This window comes from Orcinus orca, chromosome 21, assembly GCF_937001465.1.
Source record: "Orcinus orca chromosome 21, mOrcOrc1.1, whole genome shotgun sequence".
NCBI classification, from domain to species: domain Eukaryota; kingdom Metazoa; phylum Chordata; class Mammalia; order Artiodactyla; family Delphinidae; genus Orcinus; species Orcinus orca.
In genome coordinates, this window is record NC_064579.1 from 17714912 (window position 1) to 17733173 (window position 18262).

General features: G+C 36.2%; 1 protein-coding gene across 2 annotated transcripts; it reads right to left on the minus strand.

Moving 5' to 3' along the window:
- Nucleotides 1-1897: 1897 nt before the first annotated feature.
- Nucleotides 1898-17905, minus strand: CNOT7 (CCR4-NOT transcription complex subunit 7). Of its 2 annotated transcripts, XM_004277172.2 has the most exons (7): nucleotides 17769-17905; nucleotides 16087-16297; nucleotides 14033-14226; nucleotides 10499-10660; nucleotides 7610-7754; nucleotides 5164-5274; nucleotides 1898-3530 (listed from the first exon to the last, which is right to left on the minus strand). In XM_004277172.2, exons 2-7 carry the CDS (start codon nucleotides 16201-16203, stop codon nucleotides 3402-3404), a joined length of 858 nt encoding a protein of 285 aa, XP_004277220.1. In that variant the 5' UTR covers nucleotides 16204-16297; nucleotides 17769-17905; the 3' UTR covers nucleotides 1898-3401. The 2 variants fall into 2 exon arrangements, with proteins under 2 accessions (XP_004277220.1, XP_033256532.1); XM_033400641.2 differs by lacking the exon at nucleotides 10499-10660.
- Nucleotides 17906-18262: the final 357 nt, after the last annotated feature.

An 18262-nucleotide genomic window follows, 5' to 3' on the forward strand; every position in this document is an offset into this window, starting at 1 on the left:
TGAGCCCTGGAGTAATGGCTAGAAAGAATCAACAGAATGACAGTCTGTATACAGATGTATACTTCAGGTATGTTTTTTTTTTTGTTTTTTTTTTTGGTTTATGCTCTTTCTACATGGTCTTTGCAGTGGTATAAGACACCAGCTATCAGTAAACAATGTTAATTCTTGTTAGGAAAAAAAAACAAAGGTGTATGACACAAGTGAAATGGGTCCCCACCAAACCAAACACCTTACATTTCCACAAGTTTTAAAATTTGATCAATTAAACTTTTTCCTGCTCCATGCATACTTTTACCACCATCAATTATATCACATCCTTGTAGATTCCACTTCAGGTTGTACTTAGTGGTTTCTCAACTTCTTTGAAAATATTCTCACCTGTAGTTGTTTCTTCTTTACTCAAACTCAGCACTGGTTTCTCAAAAGTAAAGAACCGCTGGCAGTACTGATAACATCTGACTCATTTAAGAGCCAAAGAAAAACACTCAATCATTTGTCTTGTTCCATAATTAACTGCTGATGTGCCCCACTCTTCAAGCAACTGTTCTCATCAGAAAGCTGTACACAAAGCTTAAGTTTTCTCTGGATACATTCTTTGGGCTACTGCATTCAGACATGATACATAACTCACCATCAGTAAACAGCTTTGCTTGGCTAACAAATGGGCCACTTGTAAACATACTTGGGCTGTAGGCTTATTTTCATTTTTTATTTTTATGAAGAAAATATGCTGTGATGAGATACTCCATTTTAAAATTGCTAATTCTCCTGTTGCTTTCCCATGAGTTGGGAATATTGTGATGAGGGCTTAGTCTGGTTATATCAACATACGTTGTATTTTTTTTTAGCACAGTTACAGTGTCACAGTTTATTAAAATTTGATAATATAATTCACACTCCGATGTGCCTTAAAAAGCACACCAAAGTGCACTTTTCTTGCTTTGACATAGTGGGTATGAATTGGTAATATAAACAAATAATAAAATGTTGTGGTTCAGAGGTATACATGGCACAACTGCTGTCGGGTCATGAAATGATGAGAATGCCATAGGCAGTTTCTGTAGCAGCTACTCAACTTTCCCATTGTGGTGCAAAGATAGCCATAGACAGTGCATAAATGTTGTGGCTGCAATCCAATAAAACTTTATTTATGGACACTAAATGTTGAATTTCATAATTTTCACATGTCAGGAAATGTTCCTTTTTCCCCCCCAACCATTTAAAAACTGTAAAATCCATTCTCATGTCACTGGCCATACAAAATACAGGCAGCAGGCTGGTTTTGATCAGTAGGCCATAGTTTGCTGATTCTTGCTCTAGTAGATTTAACAGAATATGGTTAAGTCCAGAATTAATGGCTTAGGAACATGAAAAAATGATCGAATATCTTTTATCCAAAAGCTAGGTTTAGTAAAGGTTATAATGTTCCTCTTTTAGAAGTTATAAAATATATTAGTTCTTGGAGACAGAAACCAAAACCAAAAAATTGATACAAACTCTGAAATTCAGCAACTACAAACTGAAATTCAGCAACTACATGGCTATTTAAAAGGCAATCTTTATAAAAGATCAAAAGAAAAAGAAACCAATTAGATAGCTGCTAATTTGTGTTGACTTTAAAAGAAGCCACAGTAAGTTATACCAAATGCATTTACTTTGTACATCTTTCAGAATAAATGGGGAGACAGAAGTCCAGTCTTAACATCTAGTTGAGGTATGCATTAAAAAATAAGCCAACACTGTTGAAATGTAGAAGGCTCAGGTTGATTTTTTCAATTAAGAGATTAAAAATCATCTAGTTAATGAAGTTACTGAGTTATGTTCAGTTGCCCAAATTAAAAAAAACCCACAATAGCCCCCAGATATTTCTGAAACAAAATTACTAGTCATCAACATATATAAGAAAACATTTCTGAAGCCTTTATTTACAAAAGCTTTAAAAACAATCCCTCTGTTTCACAAATGTTTTGTTTAAAAAGGACCACCCAGTTACAGCATTGAAGTATCATGAATAAAGAATGTACAAGGGAAACAAACCAATGTGGCTAACATTTGGAGATTTGCTAATACTACTGATTGAAGTGCAGATAACACACATCATAACTTGTAGTCCATCATTTCAGGGCAGAGTTAATGATTACCAAAGTGTCTTCCTACACATGCTCTGATCTGGTCACATATTCTGCATGGCTAAATATTTCACAGTCTCTTTTGTCAATATATATAAAATAGATTGCAAAGATATACACAAAAAAATAAACAAGCATTACACTCCTCAGGTAATTTTATTAGCTACACTGTATATAGCTAATAAATTTATATTTTTTGTATTTTGTTGTTTTGCACCAAATCTCTCCATTATTTATCTTTGTAGCAACTATGAAAGCACAAATTTTTTGTCTTCTAATTTAATCTGGTACAAAATATACCTAAAGACTTGCAATCTTTGGATTTTAATGAAATTGATTTGTGTAATCAACAAAGCAAGAGCATCATTAGGTATGGCTATAAAATTTTTAAAAATTAAAAATAAGGGTAAATAGCGATGGAATAAAAAGAAGCAGATCAAGGGAAGTGTGCTATCATAAAATAACCGCAGCTTCAACATCTTGGATACCAGTTTCCGGGCAGACACTAAACATCCAATCACAAAGGATTTTTCCTGAAGGGTGTAAAGCTGGTTTGAAAAATTCTTCAGTCACAGAGCAGCCTACACATGCCAATTAGAAACTGACAGACACTAGATGTGCTTGGGAGATTAAGTACTACATACAGAAACAGCAGTTACTAAGCTCCTCAGTAGTTTTTTTGTCTTTTTTTTTTTTGTAGTCTTGCTGAATCAACCATTTGCACAATGCATGTTCTATATTTTGTGGGTCAAAAGCAAGTAAATACTGTATAAAGTTGGCAGATGGTCATTTTTCCAGCTAAGAGCAAGAAAAGCCAAAACTCCTGATAAAACAGAGGATTTGAGTCAGAATCACTCTCTAAAGTGCAAAATTGATGGTCCACAATCTCAAATAGCTAAAACTCCTGCAGAATGGAAGGGAGACATGAAACAGGGAAATAAATTACAGTCAGTGCTAGTTAATTTAGGAAAGGGAAAAAAACCAAGCTCAAGTAATGTTGATCAAAGTATTCAATATGATGTACTGAATAGCTTTCCCCACTCTGTCACACACGCCTACTAACAAGTATATTAAGGCCAGATTTAACCTGAATGCTTTTCTATTTATTAAGATCTGAGATAGGAATGGTCATACTTAGTACTGAAAGGCAGAAAATAAAATGAGCTATGAGAGAAAAAAAAGTAATGTCTATTGTTCAAGGGATTCAACCAGAGATAAAACCTATATACAAGCATGTGCGTAGCTCAAATAAAATAAAAGAACTATTTCATGTCATGACTGCTTGTTGGCTTCCTCTTCATATGCATTCCCTGTGCCATTCTGTACATAGGATGAACCAGAACCAAGGCCATACAAATGACCACAATATTTGGCATCATCAATATGATCTTCAAAGAACATCTAAAAAGGAATTTTGGAAGAAAAAAAGATAATTTTAACCAAAAGGTACCACTGGTAATTTATATTTCAGCAATGTAAGTACTGACTGTTCATTAACTATAATGACAGCTCTTTTCTATGGTGCTCCTCTGAAGCCACACATTTAAATTAAACGTATAAGACTGACTTTCTCAAGAAGTACAGAGCTCAAAAGAAACCAAAGAAAAAGACTACCAAAAAAATGTATAAACACAACGCCTTTCCTATTAACACTCAGACCATTTTTGAGAATTTGTAACGGAAAAATGGCAGGCATTTTTATTCCATTAATTTAATAATCCTTAATCATGAGAATGAATAAAAATAGCCAGTAATGGGCAGGGGAGGGGAAGTTTAGGTTTATAAGTAGCCTTGAGTCTATGTGCAAGGCTAAGTTGGCTAAAAACAATCAAACCCCAAACATGTCTGGACAGCAAACCCTGAACATTCAGATTAGGTTATTATCCTTAATAAAGCCAAGAAAAATAAAGATAACGAATTAGTAGCAGAGAATCTACCATTAACTGAACCATAAAGGCATTTTTAAATGCAAAACTGAGAACTCAAAACGTTGTCTTAATTCTCTAATGAAGCACTGGGAAGAAGTACAAAACAAAATATTTACTTGTCATGAACAGTCCAAATCACTTCTGAATCAATACCACTTGGCAAAATAGCTATATGCTTTCTATTGTATGTATTATTAATACATTTCTACAAAAAGTTTTAAATCCCCAGAAGTATTCTCAGTCATTTCTTTAATGTCTAAGAGGATATACTCAAAAGAATTCTACAGTGAATATTTTGCAAGAAGGAAAACTCTTTTGTAAGCAAAAAAGTCCATTCTGTTTCGTTTTTGCACAACCGGCTTTCTTTTCTTTGCATTTAGCTACAATGAAGTATACCTGTCACTTAACCTAAGAGTAGACTTGGGTTCATTAAATTTCATTCTTCCATACCTAACTTCTTTATATTTGAAGAACTTATCTCTGTCTTTTGCCAGTTAAGGAGTGTCTGCCCAGCATGGTTTTTGATTTAACTATTTCAGATTTAACCCCTTTAGAATTCAAAACCTCTTTGTAAGAATCTACTAAAAAGCATGAGTCCTACTCTGTAAATCCTCAAAGAACTGAAGAATGGTAAGAGCAAATAGTAGTTTCAGCAGCAGTTTAATACCTAAGAGAAGCCAATGCCAGGGAAAACTTAACATATGGATTCCTTGACTTGACAGAAGCAACACTGATGTGGCCAACAGAAAGTCCTCTGGAGTTCTCCCGTTAGTAATGTGTATGACCTTGGATAAAGGCTACCTGCATCTGGCCTCAGCTTCCTCACCTAAAAAATAATATGGTTGGACCTACATGACTTCTAAGGTAGTTTAAATTTTTTATTCTACAAAGAACTTATTTTTTTCATTGCCTTCTGAACTACATTTCCAGATGACTTATGATGACTTTTGATTACTTTCATTCAAGTGTAGTGAGTATGACTTATATGGTACTTATAATTATATACTTCACTTAATATGTACTTATTGCCCCAAAACTTTTGCCATTAGATTTTAATGTTCTCAACCTAACCACCAACTGAGAAAAATGCACTGATGTCTCCATACTTCTCTCATTTTGAAAAAGGCCATTCCTGTGAGCAATGAGTCAGATCCTGCCTGATGCTGTGGTCCTATCCGTTCCAGCTCTAACTGTTCAGCAACTTCCTGTAAACCACCCTACAAGAAAGAAAAATGGCTTGTCAAAAGAAAGAAACATTGCAACACTCGAATTCACAAATTACATAACTTAGACAATGACCAAAATAGAAATGAACTTCAGTATGTAAAGACGGACCTTATGAAGATCAGCAAAAAAACAGAGAATGTGAATTACTGATGTATTTGTTGAATGGGGGAGATGTTTATAATTTAATAAATGAGATCCTAATTGGGAAAATTTATCTTCATCATACTCTTTAAGGCATGTGGCAGGCAAATAACTTCCCTAAAGATATGGGGGAAGCAGATCATATATAAGGTAACAGGTACACGGGGTAACATTTGCCAAGTACATCCAGTCCCTCCTATCATCCATCAATTATTATAAAACTGACTGTAGGCAGTTACTTCAAATTTTCTTAAGCTTCACACCAATCTATCTCTAAATAGTTTCATCTAAATAATTTGCACAAAACAAAGCTGTTATAATTAAATCCATAAGAATTCACTAAGTGCTTAACTATGGTTTTGTTAGTTTAAAAAGGTTATGTTGTTATAAGAATACAACTCCTTAGAAGGGTCTGCTAAACACCCTATGTAAATATTGCTAGGATTAAAAAAAAAAGATAATGAGATTGAAAGAAAGGAAGAGAAAGAATACAAGAAAAGAAGGAGAGAGGGAGTGAGGGAAGGAGAATAAAGAGGGGGAAAATGGGAGGAGAGAAAGTAAAGAAACATCAGGACCAAGGACACACACAAATTTCTCTGAATTGTTAAGGCCTCTACCACCAAACTAGCCCTTCTCTACAACACAGCTTGAAACAGTGCTTTGCACAGCAGCTGCTTCAGAGCTAAAAATAGCACAAGGATTAGGTATCATTAGCAGCTGCTTAGGAGAGCAACAGAATAGAGCTATTCAGTACCACTGACTATAGGTTAAAAAGTACCTTTGTCATTAACCTAAATTTTAACACTGCCGTTAACTCGGGGCATATTCAGAATACCTAATATGCTTAGAAATTTTTCAACAACATACACATAATGAACAATAATTCGGTTCTCTGTTCCCCAAAACTGTCATTGTACAGACATGTCAATTTTAAAAAGGATTTCCACAGCCAGATTAAAACATTTACACCTTGGATTCTCAGCACACAATACTGTCAGGGGGTACCCTTTCTAGAGTAATGAGGATAACCTACTGTAAGTTCACTTGAGTCACAGTAGTCTCTTCAAATTGCACAGAATTCTGCTGTTCTTTGGTGCTACAAACGTGAAGTAATATTTCTTAAAAATTTCCCTGGTTATATGCTATATCCTGTAATGAGGCAAGCAAACTTTGGACAAAAGACCACTCTCATGATTATCAGTTCATCTGTCAAAAGCAAAGTTTCCTTATTCAATTCCTAAATTATTTCTTTCTGCATAAAACTCTTAAAGTTTTTACCATCTCCTAAAAGTATAACCTTCCTTGCACTTCTAAAAAGCTGGTGAGGAGAAAACTTGATTAACCTTGATGTAAGTTCTATGAAGCAACCACTTTACATAAAAGTTTTTCCTGAATTACAGCTTAAACACAAACACACCAGAAAAAACAAAACCACTATATTCCTTAGGAGTCTGTACCCCCGTAATGAATTCATTCTAAGACTAAAGGAGCACTTTTTCCTTAATAAAGACACTTTCTTTTCTTTTTGAAAGAATTAATGTTCAGAAGTAACAAATCATTACACACATGGTAAGCAGTGTCAGAATGTAAGCTGCTGTCTAGACAGGACCTACCCAATCACTAGCACTTACTACTAACAAGCTGACATCTATGGGCCAGGGGAGGGAAAAAAAGCCCTTTTAGCTATGTAATTTACTCCTAGTAACATGACCCTATGACTAGACCCAAGAAAATAATCTCTCATGAAGGTAAGCTGAAGGAGAAACTCTTTCTGCTACACAACTGACTATATCTGCACATTGCTGGCCACTTCAGACTTTATCTTGCATGGAAAAATTATGTGCGTGTTGCAAGAGAGTGAGAACTTGGACTTCTGTGCCTGAGAGGCTCAGATTCTGTGCTAGTTTATGTTCAATCTGGCAAGCAATGACAAAAATCTGATCTTCTGTTTAAATCTTGTTGAAAATTTATTCTGCCAATCTATACTGAAGCTCTGAAAAAGGATTTCCTATAAACTATTATTTATGCAAAAAAGGAATCAAATAATCAGATAATGTAACCGCATTTAACATAAAACTTAAAAATAGGGTTTAAATCAATATCCCAACCCAGCACCTTGTAAGTCAGTCACCCATTCTGAAAGAATACTGTGCTGATTACAGATAAAGACATTCGAAGCCTTACTTTGAGATTTTTGCAGCTCTTCATGAGGTACTTCACATCATAAATGACAGGAAAAAACAATCGAAGGATCTCAAAAAAGTCAAGTTCTTCTTCAGGCAAGTTAGAATTGGTCAGGATTTTGATTAAGTAGCCAAAGTCATAACCACTACAAAAGGGTGAAAGAATAAAGAAGAGGGACCATAAATACCACAGAAATGAAAAGATAAATTTTTTTCTGATACAACTTTTAAGTGAGTCACACTGTAGGCGGAAAAAAAAAAAAGAATGAACCAGAAAAAAGTACACAGAATAAAAGAGAAAATAAACATGTTTACAATTATAATGGGAAAAAAATGCCATCTTTTACAGTGTCATTTCATCATTCAGGGATACCAATATACAGAGATCTCTACCACCCTCCTAAGCGTGTAGTCACTAAACTACTATTTTGCTAATCCTTGAATAGAGAACTCTCTAAAGAGTATCAAACTGTCCATAGCAGATAGCTCAAAAAATAAAGATGAAAGGAAACTTGGCAAAAATGTCAAATGACGCAGGAAAACTGGCATTCAGAAGGCAAAAATAATTCATATCTTCCCATCATTTACATAACAAGGTCATACACTTCAAAAACCCAAACGGTAATTCCCTAACAAAGTATCTTCACTTCCCTTAAGTGATTTTATTAATGATACTCTCTTCCCTCAAAATTTTGTTCCTATGTCAATCCCCAAGAGATACTAATGGTAATGTTGAACCTTGAAAGCGAAGGTAGTAAAGGCTGAGAACTAGTATCTAGAAAATAAAAAACCAACTCCCACACTCAAATCAACACCTCCTCTCCCTACTGTTTGGCTTTTCCACAGCTTTATATCAATACCTCTCTACACTCCCGTGCCACAATCACACCCCTTCTTTTCCCTGTCTACCTTTCCTTTAAGGACCTCCCACAGGATGCCTTCCCTCAAGAGCTCAGCTCCCGCAGATTTCTCAGACAAGCTGTTTTCTTGTACTTCCCTTTAAAGCACATGTATTGTTTTCTCCACGTTTAAAGGGTAGGTGTCACATCTTAATTTTTTTTCCTTATGGCACAGAGTTGGGACTCAAATGATGAGAGATGCTATTTAACATATCTTTCAGGGGAGATTACAAATAAAATTTTTATTCAATGTTTAGAATTTCACTTCTTACTTTAAAAAGAGAAAAAAATGTTTTTACATTGAAGACCATTAAAGAATATCAAGGAATAAACAATAAACAGCAGAAACCTTTAAATTTCTGGTAGCTAACAAGGAAGTAACTAACTTTGCTGTCTACCTAAAATATGTCAGTATGTTTGCTTAGCATCAATACTAGTAAAACGAAGATCATATTAGAGTTTAGGATTTATAAATTTCTTCAACCAGTCTTTATTTACTAGAAATAGGTTAGAATATGAAGAAAATATTTAATGACATTTAGTAGAATAAAATCTTAACATATCTTGACAAATACTCAAATATATCAGAGTCTAATCCAGACTCTAAACTCTAAGAAGACATGACCCCTTTCTGTTTTTGTTCATCTTATCCTAGTACCTAGCATAGGGTATTTGCTCAGGGTATTTTTTGAAAGAACGAACCTGTCATACATAGTAATAAAAAAACAGGACTATGCTTTCCAGTTCTTTTGTATCTTCATGACCAGGAAAGTAAAAAAAAAAGAACTCAAAAAACGTTCCTGAAATTACCAGAGACTTAAGCCTCATCTCCTGAGGTATAGGCTCAAATGGAGAACAGAGAAAAAAGATGATAGGTGGGAATTGGTATGCTCAATACTCCAACTCAAAAATTACTGCTTAGTACTGCATTGAAGCTGACAGTATGAACAGTCCTTCACTATTCTCATTCATTACACAGGCCAGCACTGGAAATTCTAAAGCACGCAGAAACTCTTTTTTTGTTTTAAATGTGTGAAGTGGACCAAGTATAAGAACATTAATATATGCAAAATGCAGTGATTCTTAAAACGGTAACAAGAGGCCAAATAAAATTCCCAAGGTCACTATTAGTCCCTGGGCTGCCAATTTAATTTAGTTTACTTAGATAGGAAAATTCTTTCTCTTACCTAAAAGTCTATATTTACAAAATGGAATTAATTTCCTTTCCAGAAATTCTCTTCAACAATCTGATTTTATTTTATGATAAGAAAGAATTTAAAACTACCACTTATTGAGAATTTACTGTGTGTAAAGCACTTTACTAGATGCTTTAAATATGTTATTATCGACCATTAAAACAATTCTGTAAGATAATTCTTCTAAGTGATTTCTTCCTGACACTCTATTAAAAAAAAAAACATTAAAATCCACCACAGAGACCCACCCCTAGCTTTCTCTTTGCCATTTTTTTTCCATAGCACTTAATCACCATCTAACAAACCACAGTATACATCTCATCATTTTAAAAAATTGTCTGCCTACTCCCACTGGAATGTAAACTCCATGAAATGATTTTACTCTATTTTGTTCGTAGCTTAATGCCGAGAATCTTACCACAGTGCTTGGCATATGGTAGATAATAAATAACTTTTTTGAAAAATGAATAAATGTTTTCATTCTAAGGCTTAGAAATGTTAAATAACCCTAGGTAACAAAGATTCCAAATGGCACTGCTGAATTTAAACCAAGGTCTATTTTTCCAGCCTGTGCTCTTTCCACATGCAATACTGTCTCTTAGTCCAAAATGGATCCCATATCATTAAATTCATCTTTAAGCAGACCAACATTAGCCTGTCAAGAGTTAGGAGACTGCTACATGGCAGCCAATTTTTTGTAACTAAGCCTGAAATTGCTGACACAGTGACCCAAGTGAAGTGTGAAGCAGCCAGGAAATGATAACACAAATGCCATTTTCAATGTAATCTTTTTACCTATGAAATGATAACCATTTGACCCCTTCACAGAGGACTACTCCTGATGTCATAAGAAGTTCTGCAAAGTACTGGGTCTCAATTCCTTCCTCCTCATGTTTTTTAAACTGGATACCAGATGTTGTTAGTAGCTCTATAGAGTCTTGGGCATACATGTCCTCCCTGGCAGAAGAAAAAGAAAAACATTCAAAAGTGCCATACTTCAAACTGTTTTTCTCCCACTTATATCTACAACTACAGCGCCAGAAATATCAAGAGAGAGAATGGGCTTGGGCCCATTTATTCCAATGCTTCACATATATGGAATGAAAACACAACTTAAGTACAAAGGTCATTTAGTATTTTAGAAAAATGTTCATGTGGTAAGTAATCATTCACAACAGTCCAATGGTGAGATTTTCATCTTTACTATCAATTTCATTAGCCTTTCACAAGTTAAGTAAATTTAACTGGATTTGAAACAAAGGGTCTTCTTCTAACCAGTGGCTACCACCACAAAGTAAGAGACGTGTTCTTATCGGGGGCTTTCAGTCTCAGCAGCCCTTTTAATGCTGCCAAATGGAGCTGCAGCCCCCGGGGGTGAAGGCCTGTGTCTATCTCCCGGGCTCTCAGCAGGAAAGAGACTGAGTAGAAAACATCTGCTGTGGCTGAGTTAAACCACATTCCGTCTTAAAGAAAAAGGAGATGCCTCCTCTCACTAATGATGAGCCTTTCAAATAGCTCTAATAAGCAGTAAACTGTTTAAAATGAAGGGCTCTGCTAGAATAGCATTAATTTCTTCTTCTAACAACCTTACTCCTAGAAGATTACCTCCCAAAAATCAAGCCAGGAAATCTAAATGTAAACCAATTTTTCAAGATTTTACTTAAGCCAAAAAGAAAGCCATCTCTAATTTCTAAGCACAAACACACAGGTATTCAAAACATTATATTAAATCAAAAAAGTGATCAAAATGAAAGTATGTTCCTGAGAATAAATGAAAAGTATTTCATGCATTGCCCACTGGTTGTTTCCTTTTATTTACTTTTAAAATTGTGAGAATACTGGTTTTTACCACTTAGCAAAAAAAAAATTCTACAAAAGCTTTAATAAAACAAAACCAAAAGGAACATTACACTTAGGCCAAAAAGTATCCTTATGGTCTACTCTCTGGAAATCAATTTACTATTAAATGTCTTTGAAAAATAACAAAACTAGCAACTGAAATATTTAAAAACAGAGAGGAACCACAACGATCACTGTAAGTCAAAATTCCCTGGAAAATTTCCCTGGAAAACCCTTGTTACAGAAGGGTATCTGAATAAATCCAAGTTTTTTCATTACACAACAGATATTACTGTCCTTATTATACTAAAATATGTACCTTAAACAAGTAGAATCTCACTCATCATGCCCCAATGCTAAGAGACATGCTTTAGCAATTATAACCAACCAAAGGCATACCAGATTCTTTCTCCAGGCACACATTATTCTGGGCCATATGTTCACTTTACTTTTATTGTAGTTTATTATCTCTCTCTCAATCAGAATTTAAGCTTGAAGAGGGCAATAATTTTTGTCTGTTTTGTTCAATGTTATATCACCAAGGAGTACTGCACTATTCAAGTCAGTATTTCCCAAACCTGACCAATGATAACAATCGCTCAGAGAACTTAGCAACAATATGGATTCCCAAGTCCCACACCTGGACCTAATGAATCACAGCCTCCAGGAGAGAGACCTGGATGAGTACCTCTGGTGTTTTATGATCAAGTATCAAATTATACTTTAATTTTCATGTACATATCAACTCCAAATTCAGTTTAGAGCAAATTCCCAAACATTGGACTTTGGCAATAGAAAGCTGACAGAAGAGTTATAGAAACACTAAGTTATAATGACTATGACCAACTTTCCCCAACACTATGTCCCTGGGGCCTAGCACAGCTGCTGACACATTCATTCTAGGCACTCAATAAAAAAGTCAATTTTCATCTTTCTTCAAAATATCCAAGATTCATGGTGCTCTTTCTCCACATTAGGTAGAACTGGTTTTATCTTCCAACTGACCCTTTCTACTTAAATAATATTTTTCACTGTATCCTTAAACATCTATTAAGATATTAACATTAGTATGAATGGTGGCAAAACTACAGTAGCCCTCTCTGTATAAGAAAAAAACGTCTTTCAGAGATTGTAATAATAAAGCAGTTATTATTAGAACAAGGATGTTTCTAGAAAAGAAAAATGTCAACTTTACCAAAACTGAGACACTTAATGGTCACCTACTCACGTAATGCGATCACAGCAGTATCTTAGTAAAGACCAATGTTCTAATGATCAGCTTGGAAAAAAGGTAACATGGAACAAATGAAATGGTAAAGAACTGATTTTAAAAAGGGTTATCTTTTGGGAAAAGGATAAAAGGGAATTTTTGGAACTACAGTACATATAAATGGTTATTATCAGTTTTAATAGAGATGAGTACCTTTCACCCTCTACCAAGTTCTGGAGCGTATATTATTAAATTCAACAGAGTAAAAACAAAGAGTCAGGCTAAACATAATGCAATTAGAAGCCATACTATTGCATCACTGACAACACTACCCTCTGAATTCATCAGCCCTGCTTTTCTTTAGATCTTATATGCTAAGTATCACATTACAGAGAATGGAAGTTCTTACATGGCACTACCATTAATTGTCCTACAGCTTCTTTTACAGTTTTTCAAATCGGATGTTAGATCATATGAAACAATCAGAGGCAGTCAAATAGAAGGATAGTGCAGTATAGTAATATACTCAAAATGTATTAAGCATTTCCCCATCTCACAGTCAGTCTGTAAACAATCTGCCCTTACCCCAAAACACTGGAAACTTCCCTAAGCTATCAAGGCTACTCGTACCAATGATATAGAAGTATTGTGAGTAAAGAAACTGGGTTTTGACCCAGGGCTTGAGTTAGAATTCAGATTCTGAATTGTTTCTAAAAGAAACACCAGGCTCAAAGATACTATTACTTCTCCCATATATAACTTACAAAAGGTTTTGTGGACTGACCTAAGAATATATATTGATTTAAAAGGAAAATGCACCCAAGTTTCCAAGAACTATCTTACCACCTGTGACGTGTAATCTACTCATACACTGGAGTATGACCGTAATAAAAATCTCTTCACAAGGATAACTGTTACAACAAAAAACATATATATTGCAAATTGCACTCAAAGTTTGAAAGCAAAATTAATGTTGTAAGATAATTTTTTCAATCAAGAAGTATTTTCAATACCCAGTTTTCCAAATTTCAAAATAGTGGCAGTCATACTTTTCAAATAACATCTCTAAAACTCAAAGTATTTGCATTTAAGTCTTCTTTAGCCTAATTTTTTTGTCCCATGATAAAAAGAAACGTAAACTTTTGAAATTTTAGGTTTTAAATATTTCCAGGATAATGACACCAAATTCAGTTAGAATTTCATTTGTCATACTTGAGGGAAATTAATTCCTAAAATTAAACTAAAAAAAGAAGTTTGGGTTAAATTTATTTCCCACTTACGTCAAATTAAATTTAAAATTAAACTGCCAAGTTGAAGTTCCTGGAGGGTATTCTCCTTGCTCATTCATAAATGTCAATCCTAGCTGAATTATCTTCAACAAGTCCACATTACACCGCAATAGTTGGTACTGATAGTCAGCATTGCTCCTGAATTCTCCAATGGGTCTTGCAACCACACCTGGAAACTCGGTGTCCTGTAAAATAGTTTTAAGGTTCATTATTTACTAAATGGTCGAAACTACAATCCACATATTCCTAGAATAAATAATTAATTTGGGGTACAAGTCAAAGAATCCTGTTATAGATTATATTCTACACAATTCACGTTCAATTGCAAAGTACCTTTTAACTAGGAAGAGCATTACTTTTTAGAACCATAAAAGAAAACTCTGCACACTTAACGACTTCTTCTTACTTTAAATATCATATTAGTAAAAAACTACTATGTATTAGATACACATAATAATGCAACTGAGTACTCTATTCCCAAGGAAGGGAGAAAAAGTCACAAATTCATGTTTCTCAACCGGTGTGTGAAACTATGCTCACAGTATTCTAATGTTAAAACCAATGAAGAACTGTTTAAAAAGAATGGAAGATGCACCATACTTTCCGATTCCTTTTCTGAAGTAAGGTTTATCTAAACACCAAAACCCTCCTAATTTCTTGGGCTAAAACAGTACTCTCTCTACAGTCCAGAGAAAGCACATCCTTAAAAACTGCTAAAAACTGCATGCCACCACTCACTCCTGTAGAATGTTAAACACATCTCTAATGCTGTCACTCCTTATCATCTGAGAAAGAAATGATCACTATGAATTCCTACTAGAAAAAAATAATAATTTCATTCTAATTGTAAGTACATCTATTAAATAGGACATTATCTATGTACACTCAAATATTCATATTTTAACCAATCAACCTGCCCCTCCCAAAAAAAGAGTATTAATTTATTTGTATTAAATATACTAAGAAAATAATATATCAGTTTAGTATTAAAATTCAAATTAGGAAACTAAGAACAAAATCTAAATACCAACTCATATGAAGCAGTAAAGAAATTAAAACTTTTCTAAATTCAGTGCAACTCAACAACCACTTTATTGGACGCTATGTGTTACGCTAGGTGTCAGGGAAGAAAGGATGATTAAGACACTAATCTCTTACTTCTCGAAGCTAATAATCTAGAAAACAGTAGAGAAGCCAAAACACAATAGTAAAGAAGCAAAATAATTAACTGAATAGACAAGCTAAGCAGATTGAACAGTATGTGCAAAAGTAGAAATGCTTAACAGTACAGTGTGTCCACGGAACTCCACTGGTAATTAAAAAACAAACAAAAAACTGCAGATCAACAATGCTTCACTGGGAAATGTGAATTTTTTTGTTTGAGAAAGACATTCAGGAGTTCCATCTGGTATTAATATTAGGCCTTAATGTTGCTAGGAGCAGACCTGGCATTCACAGCTAGGTCCTAGCATTCTTCTGCTGAATATAAACAGTTTCACACTATAACATCAGACAAGGCCAGTCTGTAATCATGACTGAACATACGCAAAAACACAGACATTTGTCCAAACCACAAAAATGACCAAACATCTTTCTATCTTGGCTGAGTGACTGTTGCTTCTTTATGGCTTTAGCCCCACTCCAGTCTTCTCTCATTCTAGTTGAGACTCAATAAGATACCCTATCATGGAATTACCCGAGCTTACTAACAGCATCCAGTTCAGAGCAAAGCCCTGCTTCCTTATTCCTTTCCTAAAACCACCTGCCACAAGCACAAATCCTAGAAGTCCTTTCTAACACTCTCTTACTCAAATGCCCCATGGTTCTAAGAATGCATTTTCCCTCAGTGCAATGAGTAAGAAACCCAACTTGTCATATTACAGGTGTGTTCTTGGTGGTCTTTATTTGGAGGTCATTGACAAAATTCTTTTTATAATTAAATTAATCACTAAAAAAAATCAGCCAGAAGGGCTGAATTCAAGATGTTTAAAATCCCCTTTCCTCTTTCATAAAAAGCATTTTAAGGATTTTGCTCATAGGCATACCATAGCAACGTAATTATATTTTCGGATAACTTGACGAATTTTCTTCATCTCTTCATCCAGGTTGCAAGCCCAAACTTCACAAATTCTTTGGCTATGATCTACAGTCGCTGCTGGCATAGTGAGGGCACAAGGAGTCTAGCTGCCAAGCATCAAAATGTTATACTTGATTGAAGATTTGTTTCGTAAAATACTTTATCCTTTATTTATGTACCTGTCAAAATAAAAAACAACTATATGAAGAATCTGAATCACAGAATAATTGAGTTGACAGAAACCTAAGAGATTATCTATTCACAGTCCTTGCTTTATAAGAAAATCAAAGTTTAGAAAGTGACTTGTCTAAAGTCACACAGCTAATCAGTAGGAGAAAAAGGACTACAACACAGGTTTCCTGGTTCTAATATGTTATGTAAAAAGTGTTTATTGTGTACATACTAATCATTTTTAAAAATTTTTCATTACTTAAAAATTGCTATAAATTCAACTCACTCTCTGAATAAAACTTTATAAAGACATCCCTTTCCAGAAAAAAAAGGAAAAGTGACATGCTGATACACATGTGAAAAGATCAGATCAGATGTTACTAGGGCAAAGAGAGTATTTACTTTTATTCCTCATTAACTGAACATTCAAAGTCTGATTTAACTACAAAATCTACTGGAATTTATTCAAGTCAGATTGGAGGGGCCAAAAGTAAACCAATTAAAAAAAAAGTTCTTTCTGCAATAAGTAACAGCCACAGAAACTGTTTCCATGTCTGTAACTGTGCATGGGAGAAAGAAAGAAAGCAATAGAGGGTCTGCATTTCAAATTTTTTCTTTCTAATTTCCTAAAAACCAGAGCATTTTCCCTGGTTACCAAACACACATGTCATGTTTCTGGTCCCTAAACACAGGTTTCATGGTATATAATGAGAGCAGTACAGACCAACATTGATTCTTGAGCAGGGAAATTCCAGATGCGCTTTCATTTTTCACACAACTTTGAAAAAAATCATAACAGAAAGTGTAAAAAAGGGAATTATGACCGCCCCTTCTAAACTCTGCAGTCACAAATGTGACCTCGAGTGCTCTAAGAACAGAAACCAAAGATCCAGGGGCTCCTTCCTTTATAACCCTCTTCGCTAAACACAAACACACACACACAGTGGAAAGACCCTGTAGTTGAACACTGCTTTCCTCCACCTCTCTCTACTACAGTTCCAGAAGCCCCGAAGAGGCATCAGAGGCCCCCTCTCTTTACTGGAGGTAGCATCTCCGAACAGCGGGTTCCCAACGAAACGCGAGGACAGTACAGACACACTCAAGTCACAGATAACTCTCTTCCCTGGCAGAAAGCCAGAGCGAAGGTGCTGATAACCATTGACCGGAGCCGGATGGACTCCCAAGCACCGCTGCGTGAAGGAATACGAAAAGCTAAGGATCTAGGCCACCGCCCTCCACTCCCAATTTCCGCCCCACAGCATCGAAGCACCAGGTACAAAGCCTTCGCGTCATCACTCTGCGCCACCCCGTTGACATACCCCCCAACCCCAGTTACCCTCCCCCCTCCCCCCGCCGCCCAGCCCTTAGCCAGCTGCACTCCAGCTGGCGCCATCGCGCACCCGCTTAGGTTCGTCATTCCCGCCCCCCTTCTACTTCTCCAACCCGCCCCTCCCCCCGCAAGTCTGTGGCAAGATCTACTTGTGTCGCTGAGCTCGCACTTCTCCTCCTCCTCCTCGCCATAGAGACAGCACCCAACGGCGGCGGGGGTGGCGGCAACGACGGCGGCGGCGGCGGGTGCCCCATAGACACCTCTCGCCCGGCAAGGGGGAAAGGGGAGCCGGAGCTGCACCGCACCGCGCTGCGCCGTCGCTTCTCGCACGTCCAGGCGGGGGCGCCAGATGATGACGCGACACGCAGAGAGGGCGGGGCACGCAGGTGACGGAAGCTGGGGTGGTGGAGAGCTGCGCGGTCAGGCGTCCTGACTGGCTGGTTGGGGCGTCAGGGCAGTGAAGGGAGGACTGCCGGTCCCGGGCGGCGAGTTCCCTGTCTCCAGCTGTCCGCAGACAGAACATGCCCCCCTGACCCCGAGGACCCCCGGCCGGGTTTGCTTAGAGAAGACGCGGCTCCCCAGCACTTGGGCTGGGGCGTCCCTGCCCGCTCCTCCTCTGTCGCTGGGGAACCGCCGGGCTGAG

Coding starts and splice junctions, on each gene's coding strand:
- CNOT7 (XM_004277172.2), bottom strand. CDS start 16,203: ATGCCAGCAGCGACTGTAGATCATAGCCAAAGAATTTGTGAAGTTTGG. Junction 14,227..16,086: donor AATATAATTACGTTGCTATG/GTATGCCTATGA, acceptor ACTATTTTACAG/GACACCGAGTTTCCAGGTGT. Junction 3,531..5,163: donor CCTTTTTCAAAATGAGAGAA/GTATGGAGACAT, acceptor ATTCCTTTTTAG/ATGTTCTTTGAAGATCATAT.